The sequence below is a fragment of the Phodopus roborovskii genome, unplaced genomic scaffold (genome assembly GCF_943737965.1).
Source record: "Phodopus roborovskii unplaced genomic scaffold, PHOROB, whole genome shotgun sequence".
In the NCBI taxonomy this organism is placed as follows: Eukaryota; Metazoa; Chordata; class Mammalia; order Rodentia; family Cricetidae; genus Phodopus; species Phodopus roborovskii.
The window spans coordinates 21920325-21942911 of record NW_026125052.1 but is presented as its reverse complement, the minus strand read 5'-3'; the positions used below and the strand labels follow the sequence as shown (position 1 = coordinate 21942911).

Here is a 22587-nt window from a genome sequence, read left to right as displayed (position 1 = left end):
ACAGACCTATTTGCATGCAAAACATCCATACATACCAAGTAAAAAGTAAAAATTTTTAAAATGCCATTTTTTGGACTTGGTTGTGTTTTGTTTGTTTGTTTTTGTTTTTTGACACATGGTTTCTCTTTGTAGCCCTAGTTGTTGAGAAACTAATTCTGTAAACCGAATTCACAGAGATCCACCTACCTCTGATTCCCAAGTGCTGGGATTAAAGGCATGTGCCACTACCACCCAGCATAAACTGCAATTTTTTAAGAAGGAATTAAATATTTCTTCAAGACAATTGTGAAGGTACAGAACTCTTATCCCAGCAAATGAGAGAATGAGGCAGAGAAATGGAGGCTAGCCTGGGACTACATGATAAGTTCTAAGCCATCTTGGCTATGTAGGAAGATTTTGTGTCAAAACTAAAACAAACAAGGGCTTGGTTATATATAGACTACAACGTAAACTCCAGGCCAGTCTGTGCTATAGAATACACCCTATTTCAAACAAAACAGAACAGAACCATGTATTGTAAGTATGTGTGTGTGTTTATGTATACAGTGTATTAACAATTTGCTCAAATTAAAATAGCTCCTCTGAATATTCCCTAGGAGGGAGGGAGGATGCAGGAGGCCCCAGAGACTCAGAAAATAAAAACTTAAACGTCTAAGCAAGCTGAAATCTGTAAGATTGACAAGCACCATCCCTAGAGTTACACAAGCAGCAAACTGACCAGTCTAGCTGCCTGTACCCGAGAGGCAGGGAGATCCAAGGATGAAACTTTCCTGATTCTTCGCCCATGCTTGGGTGAAAGGAAGCCTGGGCAAAGTTAGCACAGAGCACTTCTGATTTCACTTCGTGACAGCTGCTCCCAGTAGCCCAGGCTGGCCTCCACCTATTAGTTATCCTGCCTCAGCTTCGCAAGGGCTGAGCATACCCTGCTAGATTTCGTTCCGTTTTGTTAAGATAGCCTTGTCTGGATAGCTATGGTTATCATGGAATTCTATGTAGACTAAGCTGACCTCGAAAATTCGGGAGTGCTGGGATAAAAGGAGTGAGCCACCACACCCGGCTACATTTCTTTTCTTTCTTTCTTTTTTTTTTTTTTAATCAAAGGAGTTGAGAATTCTGATAATCTGGAAGAAACGTCCCCACGGATGCCAAAACAACAGGAAAAATAAACACCCACGAATTAGACATCTCTGGAGAATTCTTGAGCAAGCACCTAGATTAGGCGTTTAGAAACAGCACCTTGAGAGTCTGCAAGTTAATTTCTGTATTCCTCTGGCAATGATGTGATAGGATTTCCTTGAGTTCACTTAGTATATTTTAAAAATCTGTGTATTGATACCAGGCCACTTTCTAAGCTCATCCTTCAGCTTCCATTAGCTGACTGGCAGGGAGGCGGACGCACATTTCCGCCTGGTGTATCTGATCCGGGACTCCAGGAGGCGTGGCCTTGAGAGCGGAGCTTTGGCACGAGGTCCAGGCTCCACCCACCGGGCGGCGTTCGGCTGTTTCCCGTCCCGTCCGCCAGGGGTCGCGGTTCCGCTCGAGCCGATTTTTTTTTCCCCTTTGGCGAGAGCCCACCTCTTTGGTGTCTTTGGCTCTCGCGAGAGGGAGCGCACAGCCTGCTGGGAGGGATGCCCTGGCTGTAAGCCAGCCCAAAATGGCAGCGCTGGAAGAGGAGTTCACGTTGTCTACTGGAGTCTTGGGCGCCGGGCCTGAAGGGTTCCTGGGGGTAGAGCAGAGTGACAAAGCAGACCAGTTCCTAGTGACCGACAGCGGCAGGACTGTGGTGCTCTACAAGGTGAGGGCGGCGGGAGCGGCCGGCCGTGGTTCGCCGCTGCCCGTCCGGACCCGGGAGCGCGAGGCTCGAATGTGTCACGGCCTGGGGAGGAAAAGCCCGGAGCGGGCCGGACCGAGCCCCGCGCTGGGGCGCCGGGTGGGGTTCGGAAGCCGTCTCCCTGCGAGGACCGCCGTAGCTCCGAGGGACAGGCGCCAGTGCCGCGGTGCACGTGGGGCGCGCTGCGAACCCGTGGCCGCCTTGTGACGCCCAGAGAGAGCCCCGCCAACGGGCTCTGTCACCCTGCGCCTTGCTCGGCGGAGAGCGAGCGTCAGAGGGTGACACAAGCTGAAGAGACGCGCTGTCCTCTTCATCCGCCTCCCCTTGGTTTCTTGGGGGCGGGGCGGGGGCCGGGAGGGGGTGACGAGACAGATTTCTTGGTACCCTGGAAAGATTGGGCAATTGGGTTTTCACACTGAAGCCCGGATTTGAGAGCTGGAAAAGTCGCGATCTGGCCCCGCGTTGCGGCCTAATTCCTGGCTCGGCACACTTGCTTATAATAACCTTCTGGAAAGTAGGGTTTTGTCTGACATTCTAAACAGTTTCTTGTGTCACTAAAAAGTTACCCATGTGCTTTAAAGTTTGGGGGGGACACGCTGCCAACAATCCCCTGTACTGTCAATTTAGGCTTCCTTCAAACTGTTATATTTTTGGGCTGTCCACTGATAGTTTCTACATAGGAATACAGTAGTTGATGGGAGTTGTGTGAACTGGATCCCACTTAGACCAACCATGTATATCCCTTGCCTCTGTTCCACATGTAATCAACCCATTTTTAAATGTGTCATTGTTTATAAACAATGTCATGAATTAACTTGCTTACAAGAGTTTTGGGCATGTTTTGTTTTGGAGACAAAACAAAGTTGAATTTACAATCCTGCCCCAGCCTCCCCAGTGCTGGGGCTACAAGTGTAACCATAGCTAATTAGAATTTTGACTTGTGTGTTGTTTCTTTCTTTAAGATCACATTTATGGCCATAGCCATTTTTAAGTGTACATATAGTGAAGTGGTAAGAGCATTTACATTGGTGTACAGCCATCACCACTAGCCATCTCCAGAACTCTTAATGTTATAACCCTGAAAATCTGAGCTGGGTGGTGGTGGGGCACACCTTTAGCCCCAGCACTCAGGAGGCAGAGGCAGGTGGATCTCTGAGTTTGAGGCCAGTGTGGTGTACTGAGTGAGTTCCAGGACAGCCTCAAAAAGCTACAAAGAAACCGAAAATCTGTGCAGGTTAAGTAGTAGTTCCTAGGAGTGATGAGATAGTTCCCCGGGTAAAGGCACTTGTCACCAAGTCTGATGACCTGAATTCAGTTCCCCGGATCTATCTATATGGTGGAAGGAACAAAACTGACTCCTGAAGGCTGTTCTCTGTGTATGTGTGTGCACATACGAATAAATACATAAGTGTAATTAAAAATAAATAATAACTCTCCACTTGGAAACTTGAGGCCAGAGAATCTGGAGTTTGGGGCCAGCTTAGGCCTTCTCCAGTGAATAAGAAATAATAACTGTTCCTCCCATCCCCTGGTAATCACCATTATCTGTTGGTCTTCATCATTTTAATCTAGGCACTTTATGAATTAGAAATGATGTTCAGTGCTGTCACTCAGTGGTTTCTTTTCTTCTCTGTTCCATCCAACTGTTCTAATGTCTGAAGCTGAAGTCTTGAATTTTGTATTCTTTCTCCAGGTTTCTGATCAGAAACCTTTGGGCAGCTGGTCAGTGAAACAAGGTCAAACTATAACATGTCCTGCTGTGTGCAACTTTCAGACTGGAGAATATATTGTGGTCCATGACCATAAGGTAAGGTTAAAATGTATTCATATGTGCGGCGTAAGATAGGCTGCGTGTATTGACTGCCCATTGCACGTAAATAAGATATAGAGTACTAACTAATGTGTACTTTGATTTCAGGTTTTGAGAATATGGAATAATGAAGATGTAAACTTGGATAAAGTATTTAAAGCCACAGTAAGTCTTTGGATTTTCTGACATATTCATTGGTGAAAGTAATAACTCACAATCTCACGTTTGTTATTTATATATTGCCTCTGGACAAAGAAGCCTATGATTATAGTCAGTTTTCCCTTCTATCTGTATATATATATATATATATATATATATATATCTCAACTGACTTAGTAGTAGGTTAGAAAATACAGGCTTTATTATCCCATAAAGACTGTTGGTTTAAATAGTTCATGAATGGAGCTAGCAAGATGGCTCTACAGTTTAAAGCATTTGCTGCTTTTGCAGAAGACTGGAGTTTAGTTCCCAGCATCCACATGTTGTCTTACAACCATCTGTAACTCCACCTCCAGAGAACCTTGATGCCTTCTTGGGCCTCTGTAGTTTTCTGCATGTACATGGTGCACACACATATACATACACATAAATGTTTTAAGAAATAATGATTGGGGTTTGGATGTTTGGTATATTTCTTGTAAGATACGTTTTTTGTTTGTTTGTTTTTGTTTTGTTTTCCTGTGATTTTTGTTTAAAACAGAATAGACACTACAGGCTGGGCAGCGGTGGTGGTGCCCACCTTTAATCCCAGCAGTTGGAGACAGAGGCAGGTGGATCTCTGAGTTTGATGCCAGGTGCATGCGTGTCTCCTTCACTGTGTAGCACTGGCTGTCCTGTAACTTGATATGTAGACAAGACTGATCTTGAACTCACAGAGATCTGCCTGCCTCTGCCTCTCAGGTGCTGGGATTAAAGGTGTGATCCACTATGCCCTCCATATGTCTTTTAGGTGAGGTGTGATGGTACATGCAGGTAATGTCATGTAATGTCACAGAAGAGTCTAAAGCAAATCATAATGAGTCCAAGGCCAGCCTAGACAACATAACTAGACACCTACTAAAACTTGGAACATTTTTCCAGCTGTCCGCTGAGGTTCATAGGATCCACTCAGTGCAAAGGACAGAACCTCTGGTGCTGTTCCGAAGAGGTGCTGTCCGTGGGTTAGAGGCCTTGCTTGCAGAACCTCAGCAGAGCATTGAAGCTGTCATAGCTGATGAGGAAGTGATCAAGTAAGTTCCGATACTTGTGTTGAATTTTTACTCGTAGAAATATGCTCTGTGTTACTTTACTATGTTTAAGGGTGTTTTTGCTTAGAAACATAAATGGCTATGGTGTAATTCAGTGGTATAACCTTGCCTAGCATTAATCCCTGGAATCCCAAGACAAAAGTATCCTAATTAAGTCCCACTTACTGCTGGGTATGGTACTAGGGAGACAGGCAGTCAGAACTTGGAGATTAAGGCCAGGCTTTTTCTAAGCCAGCAGGAGCTACATACTGAGTCCTTATCTTTAAAAATAAAGTGGGGCTTGAGAGATGGCTTGAACATTAAAAGCACGGCTGCTCTTCCAGAGGTCCTAAGTTCAAATCCCAGCAACCACATGGTGGCTCACAACCATCTTAAAGAGATTAAAGATGCAGGCAGAGCGCTGTAAACATAATAAATAAATCTAAAGAACAAGAAAAGCAAAAACAACATTTAGGAGACACTCATAAAATCTCCATGAGCCTGTGAAATCATACATGAGGAAACAAGCATAATCCTGGACAAATGTCAGAGACCTGGGAAATCACCTGTTAATGAAATGGGTAGTATCAAAAGTTCACACTCTTTGGTTCCATCCCATTGCTGAGCCACGGCCCTTTCCCCTGAAGAAACCTTTCCTTGGTAATAAGAGGTAAAGGCGGAGCTTACGGCCTCTGCTTCCAGGCTCTGGAATAATGCTGGGTAAATAGCTCATCCCCATGGTGGCAGGACAGTCCTTGACTTCCCATTGCTCCCATGCTCATTACTTCATCACATTCCCTATTTATTTTGTTTGTGGCCTCTTCAGGTCTACCTTGTAGAAATTAAATTCCTAAAAGCGAAGACTTGTGAGTAAGTGAGCAAGTGGACTGCTTGTTCCTAGACCAACCCATGCATTCCTCTAAGGTGTAGTGGTTCAGAGAGTGGGTGACCTTAGGGTTCTAGTCATCACTGCACCACAAGCTAGCAGCCATCTTAGTTGCGGCTCTTTTAGCTTCCCTGTGGCTCATTCTGTTTGCTTGGAGAAGACAGATGAGATTCTAATGTTATCCTAAGAACACTAGTCCCCAGAGCAGATCTGATGAAAGGGGCATGGAGGACTCAGCTAAGTCCTGAGAGGACTGCAGACTCCTCTCCCAAGGTCTCAGTTTTCATTATTGTCTGGGAAGTTTAACAACCTGTGCTCTCTCCAGAGATACGTTTGACAGATGGGGTTCTCTGTTGTCCTGCCTCCAAAAACATCATAGTAATTACCTAAGTTTAATTGACAAGTAGCATTTCTCAACTGATTTTGTGTTTTCTAATTTTTCTTTTTTTTTTAAAGGTGGTCAGAGTTTTTCATGGTATTTAAGCAACCTGTTTTAATTTTTATTACTGAAAAAGTAAGTTACATCTTCAGTTTTTGTTCTTTGTGACATATAAGTGCTAATTATAACTATTTCTATACCTAAATTAAGTCAACATTTTTAGCATATTAATTCATTTTATTTTTATGATATAAAAACCCTATGTGAAGCTGGGCAATGATAGTGCACACCTGTAATCCCAGCACTTGGGAGAATGAGGCAGGAAGAAAAGTTTGAGGTCAGCTTGGGCTACATAGTGAGACACTGTCTCAAAAGACAGTGGTTGGAGATGTAGCTCAATGGTACAGCTCATGCTTACCAAGCGTAGCGTCTCTATGGTCCTTAAGAGCCTGGAACTCACTGTGTAGATCAGGCTAGCTTGGAACTTACCGCATTTTGCTTGTCTTTGCCTCCCAGTGCTGGGATTGCAGGTATGTGCTATCATACCCAGCCTAAGCAAGTAGGTTCTCAGTAATTACTGAAGTAATTAGGATGGAGTAATAACTTCTAGTTTTAACACTTAACTGTAGTTACTTGAACTGGGAATATTTACAAAATAATTCTTTTTCTTGCAGCATGGGAATTATTTTGCTTATGTACAATTATGCAAATCACATAGCTTAAGCAAATACACACTCTTACTTGGAAAAGAAGAAAAAGCTGTTAAGCCAAATTTTACTGCACGTGTGGATGGAAAATTCATCTCCCTGGTGTCATTAAGTAAGTTTTCTTTAATAACAGGTAGTAAATGGAAAGCCTTTAGAGGGTAGTGTTCAATACACATCTTTAAGCTTGCTGCAGTTTTTTTCCTCAGCCATTTCATAGGGCTTTTTGTTAGGTTTACCATAAACACAAGAAATAATACGATACCTCTAAAAGAAAGGTCACATGTAGCTATCCTCCTGCCTCTCTGCCTTCCAGGTGTTGGAATTACAAAGGTTTGTGAAACCATACCTGGTTTTCTGTGGCAAACACTTTAACCAATTGAGTTTCACCTCCATTGTGTTTCCCCCTACACTCACACATTTCTTTGGCATTATTTAATGTGTGTTTTTATGTGCATGTTCCTTGGCTCTCATTTGAGGTCAGACACCTCAATGACACTCGGGTTGTCAGATTTGGTGGCAAGTGTCTTTACCTTGCAACCATTTTACTGACCCCATTTATAAAAATTTTAATGTGTTTGTTGAGGAAAAGTATAGAGTGATGATTGTTTGAAGTTCTGATTTGGTTATTTATGGGTTTTTGATCTTATAAGCACTAATACATTTAACTGCAGTAGATACAAACTATCATTTTTCCATTACTAAACAACCAATACTTGTTCCCAATAGGCTCCGATGGGTGTGTATATGAAACCTTGATACCAATATATTCAAGTGACACTGAAAAAAATCATAGGTTAATTAGAGCATTGATGCTCAAGGCAGTTGTGTCTGGTGCTGCTCGAAATGGTACTGCGCTCACCATCCTGGATCAAGACCATGTAGCAGTCCTGGGACCTCCGCTTCCAGCTTCTAAGGGTAACTGACATCACCTAAGAGTCTAACTTAGCTGTTAGCCTCCAGTCTCCCATCATCTCTCTTGTTTTCAGCAGAATCTCACTGTGTAGCCCAGACTGGCCTTGATCTCAGGATCCTCCTACCCCAGCTTCCCAAGCCCTGGGATTGCAGGTGTGTATCACCATGCCCAGTGCCATCTTCCAATTCATGAACTCCATCTGTTTATGGCTTCCTTAATTTCTGCTAGCAGTATTTCATAGTTCATACTGTACCTCTAGTCATTCCTTCCTTGGTTAAATTATTCTTTTAGGTGATAATATAAATGTTGTTTCCTTTCTAGTTTTCCTTTCTAGGCTGTAGAAACACAGCTGGTTCTATGTGTTATTCTTATCCCTGCAGCTTTTCTAAGTTTTATTTATTAGTGCATGGTATGTGCATGTCTTGGCTTTGGTTTTGGTCTCAGGGTAATACTTAATGAAGGGTAAGGATGTAATTCTTCTCTATTCTAGGAGAGTTTGGTGCTGGTTTATAATTGATGAAATTCAGTGGTGAGGTCTTCTAGTCCTAGGCTTTTCTTTCTTGAATGTTGTTCTAATTACAGACTGAGATCTGCTATTTTGACCTTCCTTGGGGCTTCTCCACTCTGCTTCCAACTTACCCTGTGCCTCATTTGTTTGGATTTTGGTAGCAGTCACTCATACCCCTAAAGCAAACTTGTATATTTATCTCTGCCTGCATCCTTCACACCAGTATATCATGTGTTTCTGTTAAGGTGTGTTTCTGAACTTTTGTTAACTTACATTCTAGAATGCCTCTCCATATGGAACATAAAGTTTCAAACATTACAGACGTCAAAGGAGCTGCCACAAGGGACCAGTGGACAAGTAAGTTTGATTGTTTTGTTGTTGGTGGTGGTGGTTGGTTGGTTTTGGCTTTATTTTTGGTGTTTTATTCAGGTTTGGGTTTTGGGTTTTTGCTTTCTGTAAAATATTACTATGTAGCCAGCATGGCCTCACAGTTGGAATCCCGCTGCCTTTAGCCTTATAGATATGTGCCAGCATGTTGCTAGTTACTGGCTTCCTATTAAGTATCTTCTGAGGAAAACTAGAATTACTTTTTTTTTATTATTATTGGTTGATTGGCTTTTTGGTTTCTTAAGACAGGGTTTCTCTGTGTGACAGTCTTGGCCATCCCAGAACCCACTCTGTAGACCAGGCTGGCCTCCAACTCACAGAGATCTGCCTGCCTCTGCCTCCAAGTGCTGGGATTAAAGGTGTGTACCACCACACCTGGCTTACAATTAATTTTTTAACTTAGATTACATTTGGTTGGGTTTTTGTTTTTAACAGTTTCTATATAGTTATGAATTTAATTTTGTTTTGGTTAGAAGGGGGTTGGCTTTTTTGAAATAGGGTTCTGTTTATAATCCTGGCTAGCCTGGAACTTGCTCTGCAGACAATTAGTTTGTTTTTATTTTGTTCATTTTAGCTTTTTATTTTTGTTTTTTAAGCTATGACCTATGGTATTACTACTCCTAATAAATTAGCCTTTAAATATACATGTTACCATGGAACTACTTAAAGATTTAACATTTTGCAGGACACCTTTAATCCGGGCACTCAGGAGGCAGAGGCAGACAGATCTCTGAGTTTGAGGCCAGCCTGGTCTACAGAGCTATTTCCAGGATAGCCAAGACTATGAAAAAAAGAGTCAGCCTATGTGTCCATCAGTGGCTGAATGAAGACTCTGCTATATATTACATTATGGAACTTGGTTCACTAAGAAGAATGAAATGTCACTTGAAGGAAAAGTAGATGGACATTTCTGAAAATCAGAATTTCCTCTCATTGCTGAATGTGGACTTAATGTGTGTAAGACAAGAGAGTGGAGCAGGGACGATGGAAAGAGGAGACTGAGCAGCAGAAGTGGGTGGGGTGGTAAATGAGGGTCAAGGGCAAACAGTTTTCAGTGTAGGTGAACTGTAATGAAATCCATCATTTGGTACGGTGAATAGGTGCTAATAAAATAAGTTCCAGGTTTTTGTAGAGTCAGAGCTCAGAAAATATATGTTTTATTAAACTCTTTTTCAGCTCTGGTATCATGGGGAAATACTATTTATGTTACATGGAAAATGTCTAACTGTGATCCCATACAAGTGTGAAGTTTCATCTCTGGCGGGCGCTCTTGGGAAGCTCAAGCATACGCAAGAGTCAGGTTGGAATATCTCTGCCTATTTTAGTTCCTGGTTTCTTTCTTCTTTCCCTTGAGTTTTTCTGCAGGGTTTCTCTATGTAGCTCTGGCTGTCCTGAAACTCACTCTGTAGACCACGCTGACCTCAAACTGAGATCCATCTGCCTCTGCCTCCTGAGTGCTGGGATTAAAGACACGCACTATCAACAGCTGTCTTAAAACCTCTCTTAAATTGTACATAAGTGATTTTCTTTTGTTATTGTTCTTTAATTTGATGTTAGGTCAAAATAGTCCATATAATTTATGTTTTGTGTTTCCATAGACACTCATTCCATGCCCCATTTTGTGGACTGGGAAACTTGTTCAGGATATGAACTTGGGTCCTACAGTGCAGAGCAGTCAAGAACTGTAAGTAAGTTCAATGAGAAATGTTAGTGGGAGTATAAAAAGAAAAAACAGGAAAAGTTGGCACTACCTTAAAAGTTCATGTCTATGTACCTATCACAGCTTAATCTTAGTAACAGGGCTTCATTGTTGTAGCCTTAAAGGCTTTTTTTTTTTTTGGCTGGGGGTGGGGTGGGGTGGGGTGTTCAAGACAGGGCTTCTTTGTGTAGTCCTGAAACTCACTGTGTAGACCAGACTAGCCTTGAACTCACAACGATCCGCCTGCCTGTGCCTCCTGAGTGCTGGAATTAAGGGCATGCACCACTACTGCCCAGCTGTTTTTAAATATGTTTTTATTTTTTGTTTCTGTGCCCAAGTATGTGTGTGCTCTATATGCATGCAGGAGCCAGCTGAGGGTGAGGACAGAGTCAGATCTCGTTATAGGTGGTTTGAACTGTCATGTGTGTGCTGGGAACCAAGCTCAGATCCTCTGATGAAAGTGCAGCAGCAAATGTTCTCAGTGGTTATACTGAGCTCTCTCCAGCTTCAGTGTGTGTTAAGTTACTAATGTGTGTTAATAAACTAAGTCCCAGGGAGGGAGGAAATAGACCAATATGCAATTAGCAGTACTACCCTCCTGAGTATAGAGTAGGTTATTTTAAGTGTTAAAAAAGTAAAGTAAACCAAGACCAAAGCTGGATGTGGTGTATCATACCTCTAATTTCAGCACCAGGGAGTAGGGAGGATTGGAAGTTTGAGGATGGGCTGGGCTACACAGTAAGTTCCAGGCCAGCCAAAGTTAAAAATAAGTCTTAATGTATTTCATTTCAAAGTTGTAATAAAAGCATTTTTTTTTTATTTTTTTATTTGTTTTGGTGTTTTTTTGTTTGTTTGTTTGTTTGTTTGTTTTTTGTTTTTTTGAGACAGAGTTCCTCTATGTAGCAGTCCTGGCTGTCCTGGAGCTCTGTAGACTAGACTGGCCTCAAACTCACAGAAAACCTCCTGCCTCTGTCTCCCTAGTGCTAGGATTAAAGGCGTGTGCCACCACTGCTTGGCAAAACATTCAATTTATATTAAAGCTTGTTTTTGAAAAGTATGTGATTGAATGGAGCCAGGCAGTGGTTATGCACACCTTTAATCCCAGCACTTGGGAGGAGAGGCAGGCAGATCTCTGTGAGTTGGAGGCCAGCCTGGTCTAAAAGCTAAACAGAGAATGCTATCTTGGGGGGGAAAAAATGTGACTGGGTCTAGAGAGAGGCTTAGCAGTTGAGAATGTTTGCAGCTCCTACAGAGGACCCAAGGTTGGACCCCCCCCCCACTCGTTTTAGACAGCTCACAGCTGCCTATAACTCAAACTTCAGGAGGCCTTCTTGTAGCCTTCTCAAGTACCTCCATTCACATACACATACTTACACAGAAACACATGTTGACCTATATTAAAAAGGAAAGCTTGGAGCTGGAGAGGTGACTCAGTGATTAAGAGTTCTGGCTGCTCTTATATAAAGGACCAGCATTTGTTCCCAGCATCCATACGGCAGCTCAAAACCATCTATAACTTTAATTCAGGGGACCCAACTTCCTCTTCTGTCCTCCATGGGTAACACACACTCAGATGCCACACATGCATACATGTAGGCAAAGCACCCATGCACAAAAAATAAAAATAGCTGGGTATGGTATCACATAACTTTAATCTCAGCACTCAGGAGCAGAGGCAGGTATATCTCTTTGAGTTTGAGGCAAACCTTGTCTACATAATGAGTTTCAGGATACCCAGGACTACATAAACTTGTGTCAAAAAAATTAAAAATTTTATAAATCCTTAATATATGTATTTTAAGTATATGATCATATCAAGTATGCTAATATAAATTTTGTATGTGCTTTGCATTATTTTGAGAGCCTAATGAATTTATTTACTTACAGCTAAGGAGGAAAAAAATTGAAACAAATTTACATCCAGAAGTTCCAGGATCCAAACAACTTTTATCAATAATAAAGGTAAATTTAAAACAGGAAACTAGAAACCAGGCTGGTGAGATGGCTCAGTGATAAATGTACTTGTTTCACAGATCTGGTGACCAATGTTGATCCTTGGGTCCCATACAAAGGAGGATCGAAAAACCCAATCCATAAATTTATCTTACTTATATGAATGCATACCACATGAGTGCCTGGGCAGTTAAGCTACCATGTAGGTGGTGGGAACTGAACCCAGGTCATCTGAAAGAGCAACAAGTGCTCTTAATGGCTAAACCATCTCTCCAGCTCCTATTCTACATGTTCTAATGTTTAATGTTAGCTATGGTGAACATTTGTGTTGTATATTACCTTCTTCAGAGCTGGTGCAAAATGTTGCCTTTTTTGACTTATCTGATAATAATTGGTGATCTGGTGCTGTCCTCCTCCTGTGTCTCAGACTTTACGCTGCAATACAGTCTCTTATGGAATTTTTTATTCTCTGCTTGTGTGTGTGTGTGTGTGTGATTTTTTTTTCTTTTATTTATTATGTATACAGTGTTCTGTTTGCATACATGTCTGCAGGCCAGAAAAAGGTGCCTTATCTCATTACAGATGGTTGTGAGCCACCATGTGGTTGCTAGGAATTGAACTCAGGACCTCTGAAAGAATAGTCAGTGCTCTTAACCTCTGAGCCATCTCTCCAGCTCCCATGTGTGTATGATTTAATGTCACCTTCCTTCAGTGGATTGCATGGATATTGGTGTTTTGAGAGAATGTTGTGCTGGGAAGTGTTTTGTATGACATTTTGTTTGTTTGTTTTTGGTTTTTGAGACATGGTTTCTCTGTGTAACAGTCCTGGCTGTTTTGGAACTAGCTCTGTAGGCCAGGCTGGCCTCAAAACTTAGAGATCTGCCTTCCTCTGCCTCCCTGGATCAAAGGCGTGTGCTGCCACCATGCAGCCCAGCATGACTTCCCCCTACTCCCATCCCCCACCCCAAGACAGGATTTCTCAGTGGCTATGCAGCCAATCTTGGAACTCGCTCTGTAGACCAGGCTGGCCTCAGAGATTCATCCACCTGTCTCTGTCTCCTGAGTGCTGGGATTAAAGGCATGCGCCACCACTGCCCAGCTCAGTATGACATTTTTTTTAATGTGCCAACCTAAATTCTTATATTTGCCTTTTCAGAATAATTCAGAAAAACACATTGAAGTAGAACTACGTAAATTTTTGGCTAAGTCAACACCTGACTTTCATACTATAATTGGAGATATAGTAGCAGGACTTCTGGGAAGGTGTAAAGAAGAACCATTGTTTTATCCAAGGAACTGTCTGATGCAGCTCATTCAAACGCATGTGCTTTCCTACAGGTAGATGTGTGTCTCACACTTCATATGCAGCACTCTTTTGATCTTGTTTTTTGTACTTGTGATTTTTCCCTGTAAAAGTGGTTCCTGAGGAGGTATCTAGGTGAGTAAAGTAAGACTGGAGTTCAGCCTCCCAGAACCCACATAAACATATGGTGGGGTACGGCAGCCCACCTCAATCCCAGTGCATGAGAGGTAAAGATGGGACTAGTCAAAACTTCCATCTCTAGGTTCAGACCGTTTGTTATAGGGTGAGGGGCATTGGAGGAAGCCACTCACATTACTCTAGGGCCTCCACAGACACAAGCATAAACATACATGTATTAATACACCAAGACTCTGTATTTGATATAATGATATAGGCCCGTTACTTGTTTCTTATCAGCTAGCTCTGTCTTAAGTATCAACCCATTTCTATTAATCTAGTATTTCCACGTGGTCTTCTTACCAGGCAATGAGGCTGGCGTCTGGTCTCCCCAGCCTCTCCATCTTGACTCCTCCTTACTACTTCCTCTTTCTCCTTCACTCCTAGTTCCTCCTCTCTTGCTTTCCTATTGGCCAACAGTGCTTTATTCATTAACCAGTATGAGAAACATATTTACATCTCCCATCACATGTATACTCACTTATAAGTGAGCATGCATAAATTCACAGCACATGGACATAAAGAACCAGAGAGACTGCCATCTGTGTTCGGTAGTAGTCTTAGTTGCCTTTAGTCTCCTGTTTTCGTGATGAAATAGGCTGTACCACATAGACTTGACATTCACAGCGTCACATGGTGGGCTTGTGGACCCTCTTTATAGGAACTCCAATCCTGATACACATTGCCTGAATTCAGTTTTTGAATCTTTACCCCCAAAACCATTACTACATAATAATGCTGCTGACTTCTGCTATAAGCTTAAGGTATGGCTTGGACCACAGTACTGGCTATAGCACTGCTAGGCAGTTGCATTCAAGGAGCAGGGAACTCCTCCAACTTAGACTCCCTTTAAATGAGCCTGTATATGTTCACTAGATAGAGCTTCTGTGGGATGGAGTTTTGCCCTTGGGACAACTTTCCTATTGTCCAGTGTAGCACAAATGGTTTCTAGTTAAGGGTGTTTCTCAGTAACAAACTAAATGATCTTTTTTGAAATTTCCTCTATGAAACAAACTAGTCTGTTATTGCTCAGTTCAACTTCATGTATGTTCTCAGGACATGGGACAGAGTGAAACCAGAATCTTGTTTAGAATACCACACAAATGGCCCAGCGATCGGTCCAGTTCCTAAAACAGTCTCTTATTCCACTGTCTGCATTTCTCTCGACATTGCTGTTTTTAGGTCAAGCTTTCCTTTCAGCATTTAAGTGCCTTTTGAACCCCAATTACCAAACTCCTCCACACTGTAGCCTCAGAAAGTTCCAGCATTCTGAGACCCTCACAGATTGCTACAGCATCTGGAAAAAAACTAAGACGGTGGTAATGGCATATGCCTGTGATCAAATACTTAATTGGTCAAAGCAGGGAGATTATGGGGTTGAGGCCAGCCTGAACTACATAAAAAGATCCCCTGCTCCTCTCCCCACCCCTCCCCCGTTTTTTAAAGATGGCTTAGTAGTGAAAAGCACTTGCCCTTCTCGAAAAGGACCTAGGTTTATTTTTCCAGAACTCACTTGGTGGCTCAACCATCTATTATTATACAATTATATAATCTATAATTGGATCCATTATTACGAATCCAGTGCGCTCTTCTGCCTTTCACAGACAATAGGCATACATGCGGTACACAGATTTACACGCAGGCAAACCACTCATGCATGTGGTACACAGATTTACACGCAGGCAAACCACTCATGTTTGGTGTGTGTGTGTGTGTGTGTTGTTTGCTTTGGTTTTTATAGTAATTGTCTTATTTTTGCTCTCAGCTTGTGCCCTGGCTTGATGGAGATTGCCCTAGAACATACAGATGTTCAGATGTTACAGCTGTGTCTGCAACAGTTCCCTGACATTCCTGAGTCGACCACCTGTGCTTGCTTAAAACTTTTCTTGAGGTAAGTTAGAACCTGTGCTCTCATTCCCTGATGTCATTTTTCAGATCTGTGATTTATTTGACTTCTAAAATGTTGAATGCTTAGAGAGTGAACTTTCAGAGATTCAAATCGTGAGAAGAATTAACCTCTTGCTTTCAATTAACATCGTAGCATTGGTGATGACTGTCTTCGAGACATTAATATCAATATGGAGTCAGTTTTTGATTATAGTGATACCATACACGATGAGAAAAAGGAAAAGGAAGAGCAAACTGAAATAGTTCAAAATGGCTTCAGTCCAGAAGACGGTAGCTGCAGTAAAAGTGATCAGCAATTAAATAAAAAGCCGGGCGATGCAGCAAAGGAGACCATCTCTTTCCCTGTGACCTCATGTCCTGTGGCACCAAAGCGAGCGGCTCTGCTGTATCCTTTCAGACAATTTCCATTGTACTATGTCCATTAGGGATATAGCTATATGCCAAGCAGTAACTAAGACATGATTAAAGAAATTTTCCCCTATAAATGGGTTATATTTGATGCCGCTTTCAACTAATTTATTCAATGTGTCCCCCACCCTCTGTGTGTGTGTGTGTGATAGGAGATGTCATTCTGTAAATAAGTTTCTCATATTAGTTAATGAATAAAGCACTGTTGGTCAATAGGAAAGCAAGATAGGCGGCTCTAGGAGACAAGGAGGAGTCGGGGAGAGGTAGGAGTTTCAACATGTAGGACCAAGAGAGCAGAGCTCCGGACCCTCTCTCCGGGAAGATAAGACACTTAGATTGATAGAAATGGGTTAATATTTTAAGAGCTAGCCAGTAAGAAATGCTAGTAACAGGCCAACAGCTTTATATCTAATACAGTGTTTCTGTGTGTTATTTGGGGCTAACGCGGCTGTGGGACCAGGCTGGCAGGCAAACTACTTGTAACGTGTGTATTGGGGTGGATTACTCCCATGGTCTTATGCATACTTGTCAAAAACTCTACCTCAGATCTACCTTCCCTAGCCATTGATAACCTGTTTTCTTTGGGGATTCTTTTTATTATTTGGTTTGGATTAATTTTGTTTTGAGATGTGGCTCGGGTAGCCTTGGCATCATCCTGTCTCTACTTCTGGAGTGCCAAGATCGTAGGTGCTTGTCACCATTTCTTACTTGGCCTGTTTTCTCCTTCCCTCTCTTCCTCCCTCCCTTCCTTCCTTGCTTTTTCCCATTTTATTGATTAAGAAGCTGTAATATTAGGAACTAGAGAGGTCGCTCAGCAGTTAAAAGCACTGGCTGTTGTTCCAGAGGACCCAGCACCCACATAGTGGCTCATAGCTGGGACTCCTTCCCAGTGAGTCTGACACCCTCACACAGACAGACGTAGGCAGAACACCACGCACATAAAATAAAAATAAATCATTAAATAAATAAAAGGAGAAGCAATACTAGACCTCACACCTGTAAACCCAGCCCTTGGGAAACTGAATCAGAGGGATTGCTGAGAGTTCAAGGCCAGTTTGGACTAGATTAAGATTCTGTATCCCAAAAAAAGGGGTGAGGATCAAGTAATGGCTCATGCCTTTAAACCCAGAATTCAGGAAGAATAGACAGGTAGACCTCTGTGAGTTTGAGCCCAGCCTGGTCTACAAAGTGAGTTCTAGGATAGCCAGGATTGTTACACAGAGAAACACTGTCTGGAAACCACACACACACCAAAGAAGAAGCTGCATGGGATTTTTTTTTTAAAAATGTTTACAAATGAGTGGTGTCCCCAATCTCTGACAATAGGAGTGTTGGTGATCAGACCTCTTGTAAACCAGGAAGGAATGACTCTTGTTTATAGTAGTACCACCTTGCCTTTATTGAAGATTTTCCTTTAGTCCTGAATAGAAATGCAGTTCTCCATTCGGCATATAGTGAGGCCTTCCTCCTGCCACACCTGAAGGACATCCCCGCAAAGCACATCACGGTAAGTGTTCTGCATAGATTTCTTCGCTTCTGATCTAAATTGTGCTGCTTAATTCTGAGCAACTGGTAGGTCATTCTAATGCTGGGTTACTTTCATGCACATAAGAGGGAGGTCCACACGTGAAAATTGCTCAGGGAAACCTGGGTGATTTGGGGGTGAGAGACCTATGTTTCTTCTGTCATGCTAGAAACCAGGTTAAACTGCCTTAGGGTGTCACTGAAGAAACACTCAACTATAAAGAGAAAAATTTTCCTTTCTTACCTGTTGTTTACTGACCTGAGCTCATCACCCTCCTGTCATAACTAAATAGCTTCTTAGTGGTGACAGGAACCCCATTTTACTCATTCTGTCCCCAGATACCTGTCACATTTGTTTAATGTATAATTTGATTGGACAACTTTGTCCATTTTTTTCTACTATCTTGGGTTTATTTGTGGAGAACGTTTTAATACTGGAGTGTTTGTGTTTTCCCTCCAACAGCTATTTCTCCAGTACTTGTATTTCCTCTACCTGAAGTGTAGTGGCAATGCTGCCATGACTCTTCCTGGAATTAGCCCTCCAACTCTGAGCCAGGTAGGACAACTTTTGCCTTTGTCTAGAAATCTGCGTGCAGTGTCAGCCTTGGAGTCCCATAACTGATTTGTCCCTGTTGGCCCAAGATGGGATGATGCCACCTCCTCCCTTGTGCATGTTGCTGGATTGGAGAGGGCTTCTCTGTTCAGTAGATGGATTTCTAGATTCATAATTCCAGATAACAGAATCCCAAAGACATCTTTGTAAGGGAAATTTTCTGTAGTATCAAGAAGGTTTCAAACCTGTCTCAAAAAAACAAACAAAAAAAAAAAAAGAACTTTGGGTCCAGGTGTGGTAGTACAAGCTTTATATCCTAACACTCAAAAGTCAAGGGCAGGTGGATCTCTATGAGTTCAAGACTAGTCTGGTCTATGTAATGAGTTCTCATAGTGAGACCATGCCTCAGAAAATTAAAAAAAAAAAAAAAAAGAAAGAAAAGGTAAACTTTGCACCTCTGCTCCTCCAGTCCCTCTTAGAGATAACCAATATTAAAAGTTTCTCTTGTGGAGCTGGGCAGTGGTGGCACACACCTTTGATCCCAGCACTTGGGAGGCAGAGGCAGGCAGGGTTTGAGATCAGCCTATTTCAGTGTGAGCTCCAGCACAGCCAGGACTATACAGAGAAACCCTGTCTCAAAAAACCAACAAACAAAAAACTCAGAGAAGTTCCTTTTGTGTCTAGAAATAATGATTCTAGCCTGGCAGTGGTGGCACATGTCTTTACTCCCAGCACTCCGGAAACAGAGGAAAGTGGATCTCTGTGAGTTCAAGACCAGCATGGTCTACAGAGCAAGTTCTGTCTAGGACAGGTTCCAAAAGTTACACAGAAAAATCCTGTCTTGAAAACAAACAATAAATATATAGATAGATAGATAGATAGATAGATATCTATATATCTGTCTTTGATTTTTGTCTTTCTGACACAAGACCTTTAATGTGTGACTTTCTGCAAGTTGATTCTTTGTCTCAGTACCATGTTGCAAACATGTTCTAGCCTGGTACATCCATCTTTTCTCATCTCCTCTTGATACGTTGCTCACAAGTTTTGCAACGTAAATAAGTTTTGAGTTCTAATCTTCACCTGGGTATCCTTGTGGGTTTATTCCCACAAGGGAAACAGGCATTTGTTTTCAGTTTTCATAATGCCTTTCCAGAGAGTTGTGAATGGGCTGCCCCTGAAGTTGGATCCTTAGTTCCCCATACTCTGCGCACACCTGCTATTATTGCTAAACTTCTCTGTCTTGCTAATCGGGTAGGAAACAGTGAGCCAGGCTTTGGTGGCACATGCCTTTGATCCCAGCACTCAGGAGACAGAGACAGGTGGATCTCTGTGAGTTCAATGCCAGCTAGTTCAAAGACAAGCTCCAAAACAATACAGAGAAACCCTGTCTCAAAAAAAAAAAAAAAAAAAAAAAAAAAGACGAGAGGGTGCAATAGTTTTTCTTTATTCCTTTTAGTGAGGTATTTACTCAGGTTCTTTATCCATCATACTGTTATATTTCCTGTTTGGGTGGGGAGGTGTTTATAAACAGTCTTTTGTGTATGGAGTTAATTTCTATCATTTGTGTTGTTACTGTTTTAGTGTTTTTTTGTCCTTTGACAGTGTTGTGTGTTATGTATAAAGTCTTTTTCTCTCTGTTACCTCTCCCTCCCTCTTCTGATGAAGCCCTTTATTCCTGAGATATGCCCTTCATGTGATTTCATGTCTGTATGTGAGACCCACATGATTAGAACTCCTTTATGAGCATGGCTGGAGGGTGTCTACTAGACCCGGAGCTATTTTGCAGTGTCTATACCACTGGCTAAATAGACAACTCTCACCAACAAATGGGAATTGTCAATAGTCATGTCCCTCAGGGAGGGTGGCACTTCATGTACCCTCCTTATCACTTCTAGGCAAGTTTTAATTTTTGTGCTGTGACACGCACTAGACTCTTATTTTCTCTAAGGTTATAAAAATAGCCTTCTTGTTTTTCTCACCAGATATTTTTATCGTTTATCTCCTCTTAACTTATTGACTCATATAGATTGTGTATTTATTTACTTGTTTTTGTTTTGTTCTTTGAAGGCAGACTCTCCCTCTAGAGCTCACGCTGGCCTTGAATTCTCATGTGCTGGGATCTATTTTGGTGCAGGGAGTTTCATAGAGATAATTCTTCCTTTACCACTAGAAACCAATTTCTTAATGTCTTTTCATATTTGCATACTTCATAGAACATTTGGCAGTGTAGCAAGTGTAGCGTACTTCTATAAATATGTATTTTATTTGCATTATATTCACTGTGATATGCAGACCTGTGATACGTCTGTCAGGGTAGAAGATGAGTGGGTTCTTCCTTGTAACTACAGGTAATTATTTAAAAGAAAATTTGTTTTTCTTTTGTGAAAAGGTCTCACTGTAGCCCGGGCTGGCCTGGAACTCACATCAGTGATCTATCTTCCTTCTACCTCCAAAATGTTCAGATTACACCACAGCAGACAACAAGCTTTCTACATCAGATGGCTAGTGCTAACTGCTGGATTAGATCCCATCTGATTTCCCTATCACTGGCTAATGTTATCCTTACAAAGTAAAAGCAGAAAGAAAACATGCTTCTTAGAATTATTCCATCTCTAAACTTCATCTTCAAACTTTCATGAGGATTTGTTTTTCTAGCCAGGGTAGTGGGGCATGCCTTTACTCCCAGCACTTTGGGGAGGTAGAGGCAGGCAGATCTCTGGTCTACATAGTGAATTCCAGGACAGCCTGGGAGACATAATGAAACCACCTTAGGAGAGACGGCTCAGTGGTTAAGGCTGCTCTTCCAGAAGTCCTGAGTTCAATTCCCAGCAATCTCATCATTACTTACAACCATCTGTAATAAGATCTAGTGCCCTCTTCTAGGCAGAACACTGTATGCACAGTAAATTAAATAAATAAATAAATGAAGCAAGCAGTGGCTGTGCCCCTTTAGACCCACTACTTGGGAACCAGAGACCAATTTGGTTCACAAAACAAGTCCCAGGGCTTCCAGGCTGTTACACAAAGGAACCCTGCCCCCCCCAAAAAAAATTGTTTTTCTTCTGTTTGAGACCATGATGGACTTGAATTAATGTATTAATCTTTTTGTATTTATCTCTAGATTATGGATTGGATATGCCTACTTCTAGATGCCAATTTTACTGTTGTCTTAATGATTCCAGAAGCAAAAAGACTGTTGCTTAATCTTTACAAATTTGTGAAATCTCAGGTTTGTGGTTATAACTCTTCAAGTTAATTATCTTATTCTGAGTGGGGTGATGTGTCTGGGTGGGTGCAAGTATGCCAGTGCCTGAATGTGTCAGTCAGAGCACTGCTTTCTAGTGTTTTCTCCCCACACCCTGCAGGGTCAGGGTAGTGGCTTGTCTCAAGTAATTGTTTCCAAGAAAAAAAAAAAAAGCTAATTGTACATAAGTATAATCCATACACCTTACCCTTAAAATGTGGTTATAAAGAAGCAGGAATCAGCTTGTGATAGAGGAGCCATATGTGCTTCAGGCTATTGATTCATTCCAGTTCATACAACAAAAGTGTTCCTGCAAAAGCCATTAGTGATGGGAGAAAGGATGTTGTATGTGATGTTACAGAAAGTTACTCTGAGTCTTTTTCTTCTCCAGATTTCTGTCTATTCCGAGCTCAACAAGATTGAAGTAAGCTTTCGGGAGCTACAGAAATTGAGTCAGGACAAGAGTAGTAGAGGACTTTACTCCATTGAAGTGCTGGAACTCTTCTGAAAGCAGTTTTCCTTCATGGACATTCTATGGAGCTCGCTGTCTCTCTCTCTCTCTTTTTTTTTTTTTTTTTTTTTTTTAATTGGTTTTTTGTTTTCTTGAGACAGTGTCTCATTATGTAGCCTTGTCCTGGAACTGGATGTGTGGATATGTAGACCAGGCTGGCCTCAAATTTACAGAAATGCACCTGCCTCTACCTCCCAGAGTGCTGGGATTAAAGGCATGGCCACCATGCCCAGCTTGATGAAATTCTTTATGTGAGTCCACCTGCGTCCAGGGAAGAAAGTTTGCTTTCATCATCCCTTGGTGTCTGAAGAGAAGTGTGAATCCTGGACCATCACATCACCTCTCCTCAGAGTTGCTACAGGGTTCATGCAGACAGACTCTAGGTTGTAGGCATCACTGGAAGGAGGTGAAAGCTTTTAAAATATGGGATTGAGCTGATTTTAAGTAAACTTATTTGTGTACTGATAAAAGTCTAATTTCTTATACATTTTGAAAATAGTTTTTCTTTTAATAAAAGAAACAAACCATCTCTGAAGAGTCGACCCAGGGAGAGTGCATTTCTCAGGCAGAATCTGTTCCAGTTCCTTTGTATCTGTGGCCGCAGAGACCCTGCCACATGGAGCTCTCAGAACCCCAGCCAGCATGGTGCTTGCTGTC

General features: G+C 41.9%; 1 protein-coding gene across 2 annotated transcripts; it reads left to right on the top strand.

Moving 5' to 3' along the window:
• Positions 1–1642: 1642 nt before the first annotated feature.
• Positions 1643–21953, top strand: Nol11 (nucleolar protein 11). Of its 2 annotated transcripts, none has more exons than XM_051179477.1 (18): positions 1643–1795; positions 3525–3638; positions 3750–3806; positions 4722–4870; positions 6210–6267; positions 6807–6951; positions 7566–7754; positions 8541–8617; positions 9824–9947; positions 10246–10331; positions 12234–12308; positions 13456–13637; positions 15545–15670; positions 15821–16072; positions 17524–17602; positions 18083–18175; positions 21297–21404; positions 21811–21953. In XM_051179477.1, the coding sequence occupies exons 1-18, from the start codon at positions 1655–1657 to the stop codon at positions 21925–21927; spliced, it is 2172 nt and encodes a 723-aa protein (XP_051035434.1). In that variant the 5' UTR covers positions 1643–1654; the 3' UTR covers positions 21928–21953. The 2 variants fall into 2 exon arrangements, with proteins under 2 accessions (XP_051035434.1, XP_051035430.1); XM_051179473.1 differs by having other exon boundaries at positions 1648–1795; positions 15881–16072.
• Positions 21954–22587: the final 634 nt, after the last annotated feature.